Source organism: Pagrus pagrus, assembly GCF_965226575.1.
Source record: "Pagrus pagrus genome assembly, chromosome: 3".
NCBI classification, from domain to species: Eukaryota; Metazoa; Chordata; class Actinopteri; order Spariformes; family Sparidae; genus Pagrus; species Pagrus pagrus.
Window position 1 is genome coordinate 12850547 of NC_140187.1, and position 17052 is coordinate 12867598.

Sequence of the window (17052 nt, forward strand, 5' to 3'; positions counted from 1 at the left end):
TGCTGCCGTAAAAATGACAACGGCTACTAAAGGTCGCAGTCATAATTTGAGTTTGTGGTTTTGTTATTTCCGGTTTTATTTTGAAGTTCTGCCCTCATTTGTCATGTTTTTCTTTTCATTTCCTCTCTTTGTGTGATTTCCTGCCTTCCTTTCTCTGTGTTCACCTGTGTCCTATTAGTTAATCAGTCCTTGTGTATATAGTCTGTGTGCTCCGTGCTGTCTTTGTCAGTTCCCATGTCTCCCTATGGTGTGTGGTACTGGCTTATCTTTCATTGTGTTATTCCTGGTTTGTACTTAGCTTTGATTTATACTTTGCTTTTGATTTATACTTTGCTTTTGATTTGTACTTTGCTTTTGGGTTGAACTTTGTTTTGCTTTTGTTTCCTGGATTTCTCCGGTTTTGTTTTTTGCCTTTGCCTGTCTGGTGTTGTTGTCTTTTTTTTTTTTAATTTAGGATTTTAAGGACTTTGGCTATCAGCTTTATTTAATTAAAGTTTGCTTTTTGTTCCTCACCTGCTGGATTGTGTGTCTTGCATTTGGGTCCCATTCTGTCTGAATTCTGACAGTTCATGACAACATAAAAATGGTCATAATAAGCTACTTGCACAGTCGACCTACAGTATATGGTCATTTTCTGGTGTCAATGTAATATTTGAGTTTTGGTACCAATACCAACATAAAAAGTGTGAGCAAAAGGAAGTGTTTTGTTGTGCTGCTGTCTCAGCACAAAACAGCTGTAAGGGCTTAAGTTAATACAGTCTAAAATTAGCAAAGTTATGGTTATGTCAGGAAATGTCTCATCAAAGAACAATTAAACAAGCATTCATTGGTACCTGAGAGTTTTCAACAGCAAGATCTACAGACATATTTCATTCTGTACTCGAAAGGTAAATACTGTCCGGTATTGTGCACTAGTAAGAGGAGTTTATGTGAGTCATCTGCCTTCACATGCTTCATCTCCTCTGTCTTCACTCGCGTAAACATCCTTGGCACACGAGAAATAAGGAACTTGTCCCACTTAAACTCTGACTACCAAGGTTTTTCAGGACAACAGCAAAAGGTGACTTGTTGAAACAAGGAGCAGAATCTATCTCCTTTCAGAAAGACCTGGATGTAAGCAAACACTCACTGCCATCATTTTAATCAGCTTGTTACTGGGAGTGGTTTCATTTTCTGTCGAGCTGAGCAACCAGAGGAATTTATGCCAGGGTGAAACGGCTCGACTAGAAGGTTTGCACGGAAAGGTTGACCACTGGTGAACATGGTGGAGACAGTCTTATTGCTTCCTGCTTGAAAAGTAAGAAAATTTTCTGGGGAAAAAAGGGCAAAATAATTCTGCCAGCGACGATCAAAATGCACGAGAACTTGATGCCAAGCCTTTGGAAGACGTTATAATTTCTATGAAAATAAATGGTAGCTCACACGCACATAAAGTACGACAACAAAGTCAATGTGAGAGATGAAATATATGAAATGTAATCATGTCCTACACATACACCTACAGTATATGCTTGTATACAACTCTAATAACCGAGAGCTTGTTGTCTTAAGATTTGCTTTTTCATATTGGCAAGGTTTCTGTTCTTGAATTCAGGCTTTGAAGAAGTCATTTCAGGTGTAACCAAAGTACACACTGACAGAAAAGAAGAGGCTCTTCAGGAGGAAGTATAAATGTATTACATGTGCATGTGACCAACTTGAAGAAGATGATGCTGCGACTGAAACGTTCACTTTTTGTATCATATTTATCACCTTTTTTTATGTAATAATTTGATTCTTCTGTCCATCTGAAGAGCCCCTTTTTTGTCAATGGGCCAGGGCCAATAAAACAAGGCAAGTTCAACTATCCATTAAGACCACTGATCAAGTCAAACAGGCAGTATTGTTATATCTGGTTACCTGAGTCAGAGATATGAGGTGTTTAAACTGGGGTAAGAAAAAGGTTAAGTAATTTGTTATTTTGTCTAAACTGAAGTGATGATTTTTGTTAATTCAGCAATCACACGCCACTTGTTGCATTCAAACAGGCTTGTGCTAATGAGCTACCGACACTACTAATACATCTGATAGCTGTCATATGGACAATAACTATCTGTACCAAACGTATAATCAGCCTTGGGGAACATAATCGTGCCCACCCAACGCCTCAGGGTTCATCAAGCCTACAGTACTGTACGTACCCAAAAAATCTAAACCACACAGCGCAGAAAATAGTAAATAGAGCAGAGAAAGCTTTTTGAAGAGGCTGTTAAGAGCTTAACGCATTCTCTAATTATAGATCTCACTTGCTCGCGTTTGAAGAGACCTGTAAATGGGAACACGCCAAAGTTTTAGATTACTACAAGTCTTATAAAAATGAGGAAAAGCAGCCCATCGCCCACCACATCGCAGCAGTATAGGAGCTGTTTTACCTTCCCTCTCATTTCACTTTAAATGTAAAACATAAAGCACTGATGAGCTCTAAGAAGAAAAGGAACAGTTCACTTAAAGACTTGCAGCAGTAACACACCATGTGTCAAATGAGAGGGCACGGAAATGCCTCAGAAAGTGTGATAAGATTGCCACGTATAACACATGTATCTAAGGATTTTAGATAGATAGATAGATAGATAGATAGACAGATAGACAGACAGATAGATAGATAGATAGATAGATAGACAGATATCAGGTCCTTAGGTTTATATGCCTGCGAGCACAATCCTGTAGGAGTGTGTGACAGTGTGTAACCTCCTGCATGTAGCCTTTGTTCTTGTACTCACACCCCTTCTGGAATAAGAAAATAAAGCGATGAAGGTCAGTTGGAGAGCAGACTGCCAAATATAGCTGCTGTGTTCATGTGAGGGCCAGACTCTCCAGAACGACAAGCCCAGCTCTGACCATGCCCTGTAATTGAGGAGAAAATAAGGACAGAAATTATATGTTTATTTTCGACAACAATTTTAATCTTCTGTGCTCTCCTTCAGAAAACGAGACGCCCACAAAAAGGCGCTGAGAATCCATCTTACTCGAGACCGAAAGTCGAGTTTTTGACTTTTTTTTAGATTAAATTTTACGATGAACCTGATATACCTGAGAGACAGTATAAATTACAGTAAACTATATTGAAATGTATCTTGAGTATATAAATCTCACAGTTTAATAACTGCATATTACAAAAAATACTCTAAACTCATAAAACAGAAGAAAATTTTCTCACAGAATACAGATTTCTTTCCCCAAATACTCATGTTAGGATATAAAAGTAAAAAAATACTTTTTATCCTTCATGTGTTGATTGTAAAACTAGTGTCACACTGTATGGGGTCAAAGTTGTTTTAAATGTTATGCATCTTATTACCACATTGTAATATAACTTTAAACTTTTTTCTAATCTACTACGATGTGTTTAGTGCTGTCACGATGTCATCCCACTACATTATTATCGTGGCCAAAGGAATTCAATATAATGATAAGATGATATTATCGCGATATCTACAGAAAATAGAGTCGAACTGATATGTCAGTTAGCCGCTATCATTAGCTGATATTGCTCTATCACATATATAACGGTATTGCGTACTGTATATGATGTCCGATATGAAACTTTTTTTTTTCTCTGATTATAATGTGGAAAAATATATTAGGCTGTTTCCTAATTATTGAATTCCCCTAAGTTAGTCCTGTTTCAGTTCACTGATGTAATTTTAGACAGTGAAATTTATAGTTAAACTGTAAAATATCCTGTCTCCATTTGTCACAAGCATAAGGGATCATTACAAAAAAAATCGAGTATCAGTCGCGGAGTACAGTCAAATTCATCTTTAACTTTGTTTACTGTGTTATGTCTCTTTTTAATCAAATAAACAGGATTGTAGGGAGGTGGAGCAAGAGTTTGTAACTATAATTTTAGAATAGAAAAGAAAAACTGGACTTAATGAGTAGGGAAAAGGCAAGACTCAAAAGCCTCGACATCTGTACTGGATAATTGTGTGTATTATTAGCACAATATCAATGTTTCATTTTTTTATATATCACGGTTATCATCAACATCAGTATATCTTGAAAACCCTAATGTGTATCAACATTATGTAAATATAGGCAACAGTAGAAAGAAAATGTGTCAACCAATAGGAAAGGGTAAAACTGTGGTGGTTTTGTCATGAATGTAATTATTTTGAATGTAAATACAGGATAAATAATTATTTTGAGTATTTTACAAAGCTAATAAAGAAGATTTAACAGAAAAATGACACCACTGTCATTAGCTTTCATTCTGCAGTGTGGGGATAAAACTTTAAACTGGTAAGTCAGCTAAATACGACCACTACATATTTTCTTATTTTCCTCTTGAAAGGTTTGTCTTTCAGACTAGAAAATTAATAAAGACAAAATGTTATTTGGATGATTTTGAACAACCACTGTCTTTGGCAGGACTTTTTAGATTCTTACATTTTCAACATTTTCTGTCAGCTCTCCTCTTTAAATTCTTCCTCTTTTTTATAAAACCTCATAAAGTCTTTTTCCCTCCCTCGTTTGAATTCATTTTATTTGATGCGATAATCTCGTCTTTATTTTATTTAATGACTCGATCCGTTTCTTCCTTGCTTGTCTCTGCAGTTGAGACTCTTTAACCGTCACAGTTAATGTCTGAATAGGCAGTTAAGAATATTGGAAACAGAGAGAGGGTTGAAACCAGAATAATAAAATCCCGGATGGAAACCACAGACTCGGTCAGCTTAATTTTTTTTGATTTGTGCAGCCCAGGCCGAGGCTACATGCTCTTTTGTTATTATTCCTCCTCTCTCACAGGAGGACTGGGAGTGCTTCACTTCTTATTCACAGTAATGCGTCTTTTACAGGATAGATAACTCTCTGTGAGATGATGTTCACTGCTTTCCCTCAGGCTCCACTCAACTAATCCCAGTGGAAAAAATAATGCCAGTGAAATTGAAATAATGTCCACACGGTGATTGATGAGTAACCCATTCATGCATTTATCTTGAAAAATGATTCGACACCCTTGGTTTGGGGAGGTGGGATGTCCTCTCTCTCTCCACCAATCTCTATCCACTCTCCTCCATCTCTGGGTTTTTATTGCCTCTTAGCGAGTCTTCAAAGAGCCCAGAGCCTGTAATTAGGGGGCGGGCTCCCCGAGCCTCAAAACACTTCCCCGCGTTACAGCCCGACTTCTCCCAAACTGTCCCAGAGAGAGACTCAGAGCTGCGCCTCTCCCACTCCCCTCAGCTTCCTTAGGATTTTGTTTCTCAGGGATGGCCGCATCTATTCTGGAGGTAGGGAATGTGATTGTAAGTAGATCTTTTCTTCTTCTAACTCAACTTTGTTATGCTTTTAAATTCCCAGCCAGGGTTTGTGCTAAAGTCATGCAAGTCTGAGGATAATATATGAGTGACTGTAAACAGGATAATTAGAGTTACAGAGTGCATTAATTAGGAAATATCTCAGCTCTTAATGGTGGGTGATTCAAGGCAATTTAAGGGTGAGCTGCTGACAGAGTTTGGCTCATAAAACTTAACTAATCACATCTTAATGCTATCTGCAAGAGCAAACAGAGAATTATGAGTTGATTTCAAGTCATCTCACATTGCCATGAGAAGCGTGTTCACAGCAGGCATAAAAAGATCTGATTAAACATTATTAAACTCAAAACATGGGCTGACCCCAGGGGCTTGTTGGAAGAGACGAATGATTATTACACCTCTGAAGGAAGACTCACTGTGAACGAAAAGACAGTGGTCTGTGTGATAAAGTTATGATAATATTTCCGTCAAAGTTATAGGCAAGAATTTACAAGAGATGTAGTACTTCACAACATTTTTATTCTCCGTAGGATTACGACAATAGTCTGATAAGGATACCACAGCAGGCAGTGTGCAAAGGCGTCAGTAAACGCATCATTACATACTGAAGAAACACTGTAAAGTTCTATAGAATCATTACAGGAACATTATGGTGATTTTTCATTAGTTAGTCATTAAAAACAGCACTGTTAGTTGTAGGTTAGAAGAAAAGAGAATTTCACATTGGTTTTGTAGTCAGTTTCAATCAGATATAACCAGGAATGTGTTCACTTCAAAAGTGGAAAATGTTTAGATTTCTAAAAAAAGCGAATCAAGAATCTGAATGTTTAATTACATGTCGTAAATTGCCAATAAATGTGATGATAAAGACCAGAGAACAATTCATACAAATCTCTGATATAATTAAGAGATGAAACATGTTTGACAAGACATCTGTGTCTAAAACTGAGACATAGTTACAGTTAATAGTAGAGTAGACAAAATATGTTTCGGTATGTGGAGACTGTGAAGACAAAGCTTTACAGCGAGCATGAATGTAAAATTTAAGAATAGTAAATGGTGGTTTAAGAGTAACAAAAGAGCAAAAGGGAATTTGTCCTTTGCTGAGTGGAGCGGAACCTTCGCAAGCATAAACATTCACTGCTTTAAAACTGCTCTGACCACTTTGAAAACAGAGAGAGCTGCAAAAGCCAGCAGTGGCAGTCAGACATACGTTTTTTATTAGAGTTGACACTGACAGAAGCAGCGGCAGCAAGCAGCCATTTCCTGCAGACAGACAGTCTCATTTTCTCCCTTGTCTCCTCCTCCCCAGGAAGACGCACGCTATGGCTCCAGTCCTCTGGCTATGTTAACTGCTACCTGTAACAAGTTTGGCAGCACAAGCCCCGTCAGGGATTCGGCTACACCCGGGAAGACCGGCAGCACTACTCCAGTAAAGAAGCCCTACACCATGACCTCTGACCTTCAGACAGCTAAGAACGGGCGGACCGCAGACGGCAGTGGCCTGGCGGACTCCTACACTGGCTCCTTCACCACAGCTGGAGGAGGAGGCGGCGGGCTGCTTACCCCGACTGGAAGCCCCCCTCCTTCAGCCGGAGGCTACACTACAGAATACAACCCTTTCTCCCACTCCTTCCAGACCTCTGTCTCCCAGGACCCGTCTCTTTTAGTGTCCAAGGCCCACGCTACGGCCGACTGCCTCACCAGTGTCTATACCTCGCTGGATATGACGCACCCCTATAGCTCCTGGTACAAAACCGGCATCCACCCAGGCATTACTGCTGCACCTGCCAATGCCACGTCCTCCTGGTGGGATGTCCACCCTAACTCCAACTGGCTGTCAGCAACACAGCCCCAGACGGACGGAGGTCTCCAGGCCTCCCTGCAGCCTGTCGCACCTCAGGCCTCCCTTAGTCCACAGCTGCCCAGTTACAGCACCGACTTTACGCCACTCAACCCAGCTCCTTACCCTTCTGTGGGATTGGGCTCCTCCTCACACCTCCTCCAGCCCTCTCAGCACATGCTGCCCCAGGACATGTACAAGCCCAAGCCTGTGCCCAGCGCAGGGCTGATGGAGAGTCCCATGGGCCTAAAGCCTGCGAGGGGATCAGGGGGCTATAGCGGAGGAGGTGCGCCCACAAGGTCCTCATGTGACTGCCCCAACTGCCAGGAGCTGGAGAGGCTGGGGGCCTCAGCTGCGTCCCTGAGGAAGAAGCCAGTCCACAGCTGCCACATCCCCGGCTGTGGGAAAGTCTATGGCAAGGCGTCCCACCTCAAAGCCCACCTGCGCTGGCACACTGGTGAGCGGCCCTTTGTTTGCAACTGGCTGTTCTGCGGGAAGCGTTTCACCCGCTCGGATGAACTGGAGAGGCACGTGCGCACCCACACGAGGGAGAAGAAGTTCACCTGTCTACTGTGCAACAAGCGTTTCACACGCAGCGACCACCTGTCGAAGCACCAGAAGACCCATGCAGATTCTGCGCTGCAGGGGAAAGCTGTAGCTGTGGAGGGAGAAACAGATCCTCGGAGCGAAGAGACCACAGAGCTCAACACCAGCGCTGTACCCAGCAATCCTGTCGCTGACCAAATCACCAACGGAGACGAGAAGACTGGCACTCCTAATGGAGTGGAGAACAGCAGTGGACTGTTGGAGATCTGACTTCATTCAGTCATCTGTCCAGTTCTACTTTGAGACATGGCGGGCTTGATGTTTATGGTGAAAGATTCACCTTTCAAATAAAAAAGACAGTATTTTGTTTCAAGACTTATAAAGGATATCAGACCATGTTTGAAAAGACTTGATATGATAAATGACTGAGCATGTTGCAGGTTGCAATCATTTCATTTTCTCTGGACCACACACACACACCTACAAACATACAAGAATGCACAAATGAATGCAGAAAGAAACAAATACACACAAATATTAGCAGCCAAGCCAGGATGTACATGGACACAAATATAACACGCACACATGCACATACACAGAAATAACCATGAGCAAATGTGCAAGCATAAATACTGCATACATGCGTGCACCAATGTGTATGTGCGCGCACACACACACACACACACACACACATACAAGTAAACACGCTCATGTGCACATTAAGCCTCATACACATTTCTGCCTTTCAAATGAGATAAACCACTGGGGAAATTTAATCTGCAAAAGCAGAAGGAAAAGCGCTCTGAAGCCGCAAAAGGAAAGTAGTTTTAGAAGGAGACTTATGGTTGGGATGATGGAGCTGATGGAGCATTGCATGCCTAGAGAAAAAAAATCTGATTTACAGCTGTACTTTGATACTTATTCATTATTCTTGAAACAATCAACGGACAGTCTTACTTACTGCTTCTTGTTGCCGAAGATATTTTGATGTAAAAGGTTTTTGCATTTTCACTTTTGTTTGCTGTTTGCTTCTGTTTAATTTAATTTCCTATTTACATAAATAATCTAATTTATGTCTTAAATTATACACATGGAAAGATTATCTTGCATCCTGCAGGAAATATAATGTCTGAAAAAAAAAAGAACGCAAGATGGTTGAAGCTGGCCAAAAAGAAAGTCAAATGCATTAAATTAAGATTTCTTTTTTTTTTTCTTATTTATTAGTTATAACGTGGAGTTTGGGGTTATGTTTTTAAAGATTTATTTATAGATCTTGAAGTTAGATGTGTGTGTGTAAACTATTTCTATATAATCTTTGAATTGTGAAGTCTTCCACACCTGGCAAAGTTATGATTAATAAGGGCTACTCCTTGTTTGTACATACTATATATTTACAACAGTATATAGAAATTGTTAGGTGTGTTATTTTTCTACCTTTTTTCTAAGTATTTTCTATATTTTGTGTAACTTTTCACGATAGAAAAAGATCTCTATGATGCATCAGTGAAAAACAAACAAACATAATAGCTTGATTTGTTTCTCTTTGTGGAACTGAACAACCACCGTTTGCTGACTTGATGTGAAATGAGGGTATAAGATGATGTAAATAGTGATAAAGCATGAAACCTCGTAAAGGTAAACATGTTGTAAAAGTCGTGTTGTGGAATCATGACAATTTTGGTGCTTTTAAAAGTAAAGAAATTTCAAAACCCATTTTCTTCCCTGGTGTTTTTCATATGCAAAGGTGTTTAAAGAAATGAAAAGCAGTCTCGGTGCTTGAGCATGAAGCTCACTCTTGCACACTTCACCCTCTCCTCTCCTCACTCACTGTCTTTCTTTTCATATCTTACTATATTTCCACCTCGCCATGGCCAACCAAATACTTTCATTATCTTTTGCAGCACAAACAAAGCCGTCCACTGAAGTGAAGTCTTAACTCTACACAATGACCCCCTTTCAGAGAGCCACTGTAGTTACACTCAAGACAATTACTCCACTCTCCAGCTTGAGAGGGGTAATTACTGAGAGCGATGCTCCAGCAGAGTCAATAGAGAGAAGAAGAAGGGATTAGGACAGGGGAGCTGTGGTTGTATTGTTTATTGAGGGAGGCGGTCAAACAAAGGAGCCCAATTAAGGCAGGATGCAGGATGACAGACGTGATGTGGAGATACGAACACAGAGAAGCTGCGCTGACCATCAAGTTTATTCAGTCTGTCAAAAGTCACTGTAGATGTTAAGGTTAAAGTTGTAACAAGTGGCAGTGTGTGTCTCCCGTCCAGTTTTTTTTTTTTGACAGGGTTGCAGACTAATAAAAATACTTGAGGTGGGTGGACTCTGCTTTAAAAGAGATAGCCTCAGGAAAGACTAAATGAAGCCCACAACAGATGTGCGCTATAGTGCCAGACGGAGAATTATTCAAACAGTGGATGTTTAAAATATGTTAATAATATTAAAACAGTCTGCACACTCGATAATGCTCCACATGTGACATTTCTTAAGACATGAAGAAGGGCTTCTTCAGACATGGAGGTAATAAATGTTCATGGGAGCATTATCTAATGTTTTAGTATTTTTCACTTGTGTCTAACTGTTTTTGGATGTGCGCACTTCTACTAACTTTTTGTACACCACAGTAGTTAATAGTTGATGGTACATGTCAAAAAACCTTTAAAAATATGTAAGAATCCTTCTCCCCAACATCCCTTTTCCCAGTCCTAAAAAAAGGAAAGGGATAACAACATTTTTTTGTATATAAAAGTAAGAGATTTCATCACAGAGGTGAGGACCTGTACAGCTGGAACCCCCCTGAAGCTACCGACTCTCCTGTTGTAACATTTACACTTCCCAGGCTGCATGGTTCCAATTTAGGGCTTCTAATGAGCTGTAGTTGAGGTCAATTTATATAAAACGTCCCAGGGCCGACTCTGTCATCAGGGGCCGACATGTTTATGGTGGTCTGAAGTGGGCGCACGGTCGAGTCCACGACATGAAAGGCAAACAGGGGGGAATGGGGTATGGGTAGGGTGTGTCAGGCCAGCGGGTGAGGGTGAGGGGTGGGGGGTTAAGAAGACGGTCAGTGGCTTTTAAAACCTCTGCTTCAGCTACTGGTATTTTCTGCCTTTTTAAAACACACTCCCTCAGCAGTGGTGGTGCTTGTGGTGGCATACTGTAGCCTTAACTTTATTTTTACTTCTTTTATTTAGAAAGCCAGGAAACATTAAGTGTCGCTTCAAATAAAGTCCTAAAAAGAAAAATATACGCGGAGTGACACATAGGGGCGAAAGAAGATGCTGGACAATCGGTCCCATATGGTTTTCCCACACATGCCCCCTGCTCTGCAAGACACAGACTTGTGTTAGGATTTAAGAGGTTATTCCAGAGGATCCCAGACACACCTGTTAAAGCCATCACACAGCCCATTTCCGACCGAACATAAAGAGGCAATTTTACAACATTCACTCAAGCAGTGTTTAGTTTAGCCGTAAGACTTGATGAGTTACATAAACTCTTGCCTAATGAATTTCTCCAGGGAGTTTCAGCTTTCTGAGCAACTCATCATGATGTGTTGAACTGAATGCTAATGAACCTCCTTTTCCTGTTATTATCTGGTCCTAACTGAATAGTTGAGTAAAACAATGGACTGTGCTCTGACGTAGCCACAGGCACAGGGCGCCTACTAAAGCCTACCAATGAGTGCAGAGGGAGGGGGGTTGGAGGAGGCATAAAGCAGGACAAAAGCACAGGTGTCTGCAGGTGTGACTGGGTCTTTGTGGCAGAGCGGAGTAGAAAAGGGAAAAGAATGTCAGCACGCCCAGAGGCTCAGCAGTCAGGCCATAAGTAAAAACAAGATAAGGCTTTTTGGCAAAGGGGAAGAGTAAACTGACCTGAGTGAACCATAACATGACCTGAAGAGCAGGAGAGGTCAGTTTAAATAAAACAGAGGAAAACAGAACAGATAAGAAAAGGGCAACAGGTTAAAAGGTCAGGCTGTCTTGCAAATGTCATTTATGTCTTCTTTGCTTATCTTACATCAGATTGTTTCAGTTTTTCCAAATGAAGATTTGTGAGCAAACAGATTGAACGTGTCAACTATTTAAAAACTGCTCTTCCTGGGTGAGAAGTGAAAAAACAAATCAGCAGAAGAATTTTGGCAACGCATACTTCTGCAAACCACAGATATATTGAAACTACGTATACATTTCCTTAGGTTGAATTTCCAATTTCATGACAAAGCTGTGCCTATGGTCTGGTTAAGGTTAAGCACAAAAACCAGAAACAGAAACAAGCAGGTTTTAGCTTGACACTTGACATGATATGTCACTTATTATAGAAATATTGATATGATACATACAGCACAAACAAATTTGAACGTATCTGTGGTTCGCAAAACTGTAAATTAAAATGTAAGATAACATAAAATGAAAAAATTTAAAACAAAGAACTTTTTTCTGACAAAAAAATAATTGTAGCTGAGCAAATGAGTAAAATTCAAATGTGCAATATAAAAGATTTTTAGTTTAAAACATTAAAAAATTAGGTCAAATTAACAACAGAATGTGAAGAATTAATAATTTTGACATTATGTCAAAGACATCTGAGCCTGACAACCTAATTTGCCCAGGACAACAGCTTAACATAAACAAGACCTCTCAACAGTTTCCCAGTGCCCTGAGATCTTAGTTTGGAGTGTTACAGAGTGTAACAGCATCTGTGGACTGTTAGCCGCATGGTTAACTGCAACTACTACCTAACGGCAGCTACAGTTATCAGTACTTTGCAATAACTCCGGTGATTTGCTGCCCCCTATTTGTTGAGTATAAATTAAACAGGCGGCCAATTCTTACGAATTATTCATTAGTAATGAATAAACTAATAACTAATAACTTAGAGACTTACTCATTTGAGAGGGAAACGTCACAAGTCAGGCCAAAAAAAATGTTTCATCCCATCTTCTCGCTACAACGTCGCTCGCAGTATATCTTGACAATTTTTTGCACTTAACAGCACTATCTGCTCGCTCACTGTATGTTCAAAGAGGTGTGAGCCTTCATTTACATTCTTAAGGAATACCAACAGCACATTACCAAGAAGTACAATAGATGTGTCTCTGTTCAGGATTTTCCTAAAAAACAATTTAGACCTAGACTTGTACAAAAATAATCCCTCTCAATCATCACTTATGACGCACTAGAATTTTTTTTTAATTATTTTTTTGCTGTGTTCGGGATGTTATTGGGCATAAGTAATTCTGGAGAAAGATAGCACCAGCAACCAAAGATCCCACATATAGTTCCTTTAAGTGTGTTTCTTAATTTATGCCGTAAACTCAGCACACATTGTGGCAACAAGCCTCAGAGTACAGCTGATGCAACACTGTTGTATCTTGCAGCACTACTTCCTATCTCTCCTCAGTGAATCATCATCACATTAGTGATGGAGGTTAGACCACCCTCTCATTTTTGACAAAACAAACAGCAGTCTGTGTGCTTTGCATCATCAAACTCGGAGCGCTGTGCATATTTCCAACTCTAACCATACAATGCCACAGCCTTCTCTAGCCTTGAACTGCCTTTAAAGTTTAAAGGGAGTCCTCCGTTGCTGCCCAATGTACCAAATGCGGCACTAAATGAGGCCATTTTGTTTATAGGAACTGTGGGAGGGTTGTGGGTGACTCTGTGCCCCTTTAAAAAGATAATATGCTTCCCATTTAATGGCCTCCGGATGACAAATTGCTTCCAGGGGAAAATTAAGTTAAGAAAATTGCATGTGTGACACGTAAAGACATATCCACTCAACTTAGGATGTTTGACAACCATAATTCAATTATACGCAGCAGTAGGTGAAGTTAGGAGCCTTTTGAATAACCACATTTGCCCATAACGCATGACTAAAGTGCATTCTTTGACTCTTTATCAGCGATCAGAAGTATTTCTCATTATGTAACATTAATGTTCATTTACTTATCAAGACAAACTGTTCATTTTCCATTCAGATTTTAGGTTTAAGGGTAGCACACACAGTAAAGCTGGCACGGTTTACTTTATTTTGGAATATCCCTACATCTCATGGTGATAGTTGGAAAAACGAATTAGAACCTAATACGCTTACAAATATCTAGCGCGCCCATAAACTGTTCTTTCCTTTTGAAAATGCTTACTATCTTGATGGTATTCTGACTGACACACAGCCCAAACCATTCTTGTTTGCTTTTTTTTTTTTTAAGGTTCAAGCCACTAAATACTTCCTTGGAACATTTTAAGTGAAGGGATTTGAGAGAGACAGCGAAGAGAAGAGAAGGAATGGTGGATGTGTAAAAAAAAACACAAAATCCTCAGGAGGAAAGGTAGAGAAAACACAATGAGAGAGACCTGCCACTAAAAGTACAGTGGTAAGTGAGAAATGAGAAGGCGGCCAAATAGCAAATTAATCTGGATTTGGATCAACTGAATGAGGAAACTGAAGAAGGAAAAAGAGTCATGGAGGAAGGAGGGAGAAGAGAGAGACAGTAAGACAGAGAGAGAGAGAGAGAGAGAGAGAGAGAGAGAGAGAGAGAGAGAGAGAGAGAGGGAGTCAAATGCAGAAAGAGAGCTGAGTGATTTGGGTTGGAAGCGGGAGCAGGGAGCCAGGGTTGGCAGGGTTTTGGTGGAGGAGTGTGGTGGTTCAGAAGTCCTCCAGCGCGAGGCGCCAGTGTGTCCGGCGGGGGCCCTGACCATGAGCTGCCTCACCCCCCGAGAGCCACGGCCACAAACCCCCTCTCCCCCCTTCACCACCAGCACCGCCACCCATCCAACCCAAAACCCACTGGCAGGCAGCGCTTCACTGAAGCTGCTGCTGCTGCTGCATGTTTATTTAATATTCTGAAGAAATTGAAATATCTTTGTGGGTTAACACACATACATACACAATTACATATCACTCACACACACACTCACACGCACGCATACATTCACACACACTACCACCACAATATATAAATAAATAAAGTAGAGTAATAACGTTCTCTTGATCTGTGGCCAAGAATAGAGTTGGAGAAAATCTTTTTCAAATGGTGTTTTCAGAAGCATGGAGGGAGGAGCGTGAATGTCTGACACTGCATGTTGCCTGAGCAGGCGGCATGTCTCAGACTGACTCCCACAGAGGAGAGAGAGCGTCACCAAAGTGGTTGACAAACAAGAAATAGTTCCCATGTGACAGGAACAGAGTAGCAGAAAAATAAATAAAGCCAATATAGCTAAATTCGCTTGTAGATTTAAATGTCAGCTCCATCATACATGGATTCTATAAAAAAAAACATTCACATGTTGAGCAATTTAGAAACTCAGAGTGTGTGGTCTGTGAATGAGAACATGTATATGAGGTGTTTGTGAAGTGTTAAACGAACGAATGTGCATGCCAGCCTTTTTCTGCGTCTGCGTGTGTGTGTGTGTGTGTGTATTCATGCATGAGTGCACACACATCTATAATGAGTCTCTGATCGTTACAAAGCAATTCCTTCAGACAGAAATCCCTTAAACAGCCTCTGGTTTCTGGGCTTCATGCTATCCCCCCTTCTGTCTCCTCTCTCCTCAACAGCCACCAACCACTGCTGCTGCCAAAAATAACACAGGAGCGCCACTCGAACCCGCGCCTCACCACAGCACAGCTTGGCCGCAAGAGAGGGATCAAAACACACACAAAAAAGGAAACACATCATATTGTGGAAGGGGGGGAAAAAGAGCATTCATACTGCTCCATGCTTGAAGATATCTACTGATGATTTTGGCAAGCAAAGAACCACACACACTAACGCAACGGGCCAAGACAGGGAAAAGGAAAGTGTGTTTGTGTGTGCATGCATTTTGGATGTACTGTTACTGAGAAGACGGAATTCATTTCTGATGTCATTCAGTCAGTGATTTAACCACAAGCTCAATAAAAACACTTACATTATCACGTTATAGGTCAATAAATTAGGGCTTACGACTGGCAAATGAAGGCCCGGCTAACAAAGCAAATTAACGCTGAAAGTATGAATAATGAGTAGGAGGGGTGTACTCTGGTCACAGATAAATCATGGTGCTTTGATTGTAGGTTTGGGAGTTCAAATGGGAGACAACTTTACTCATTGTCATGGCCGGTTCATTTTGTGTTGCACTTGGCAAAATGTGCTTATCCACACTGACACACTGATGCCAGTGAATGAAGCCATCACAGTCCAAGCTCTATTTCAACGGTGGCCAGCGTGGGTTTACGAGCAAGCCATCGTGGGATTAATCGTCGAGCCGCAGAAATAAAGGATATGATGGAAAGGTGGAAAATGTACTGAAATATTTTATGGAAGTGCTGCTACATTAGTTGGGCAGGAGGTTCTGAACTTGTGGGTCCGACGGATTTTAAGGGTCTGCATGACTCCTCTGGGTATTCAACGAGGCAAAGGAGATCCAAACTAAGCAAAGAAACTCCACCAAAATTAGGTCTGTCGGCTCGAAGTCGTAGTCAGTAATTAATTGCAATAGCATCACTTTTTGCTGGCGTGGACTATAAATAAATGAAACATTCCTCCACCTCTTCACACACACATACTAAAAGGGTAAAGAGTGGTCATGCCATGTTGGCTAGATAGGCATGCTGTCTTTACAACACATTCTTAATATGCTTAGTTCATATTATGTGGTATTTTGATATATAATTGACTGTTAATTAGTCCTAAATCTTTATATTTTTGTACTTTTAATTGGCTTTATTCAATAGTGCTGAAATTAGAGCACCTTGTACCTTTGTTTTAAAAGGTGCTGTATACATAAAGTTTGCTGTAGCAACGTCTGTTACACAGTTATTCTGGGTCCAAACCCTAATTTTTAGCTTTAGGTCAGTTTATCAAACTAGTGAAGTTTCCTGTGTTTCCGTGTTGGTCATGGTGATGACAGGTGCCAGGCAACCCAAGGCCTTAAAGTACTAATAAGGCCCTGACAGAGAGGCTTGTCAGACGGGCAGATTAGTGACTGACTGTCGCCCTCTTCTGGTTACTTTTAGTCATGACAAATTGTTGCACAGTGAGCCAGAAAGTAATAACAGTTGTCGAGCAAAAAAAAAAAAAAAATCATCTAATCAAGTACAGTCTGTACTGTGCTAACTGTTACTTAAAGGATAAGTTCACTCAAAAATTAAAATTCAGTCACCCTCATGCCAGTGGAAAGCCAGATGAAGTTTTGTAGACCACAAAACATTTCTGGAGTTTCACAGCAAAACAATGTTGCAGTATTCTTGTAAACTAATGAAGTAGATGGGGACTTGTTATAAAACATGGGGGAAAAAAATTATAAAATGGCTCCATACACCTCGTCCAACATAATCCAAGTCTCCGACAGCCCTGACATCCCGAATGAT

At 40.6% G+C, this 17052-nt stretch overlaps 2 protein-coding genes across 2 annotated transcripts in view; one reads left to right on the forward strand and one right to left on the reverse strand.

The window, feature by feature from the left end:
• Positions 1-17052, reverse strand: part of igsf8 (immunoglobulin superfamily, member 8) — a 58359-nt gene that overhangs the window by 40578 nt on the left and 729 nt on the right. The window contains exon 2 of the mRNA XM_084349106.1: positions 2762-2883. The gene's annotated coding sequence lies outside the window, so the exon portion shown is untranslated. The remainder of the gene's footprint in view (positions 1-2761; positions 2884-17052) is intronic.
• sp7 (Sp7 transcription factor) lies at positions 5205-9338 on the forward strand. Its single transcript, XM_084347721.1, has 2 exons — positions 5205-5285; positions 6610-9338. Exons 1-2 carry the CDS (start codon positions 5250-5252, stop codon positions 7954-7956), a joined length of 1383 nt encoding a protein of 460 aa, XP_084203847.1. The 5' UTR covers positions 5205-5249; the 3' UTR covers positions 7957-9338.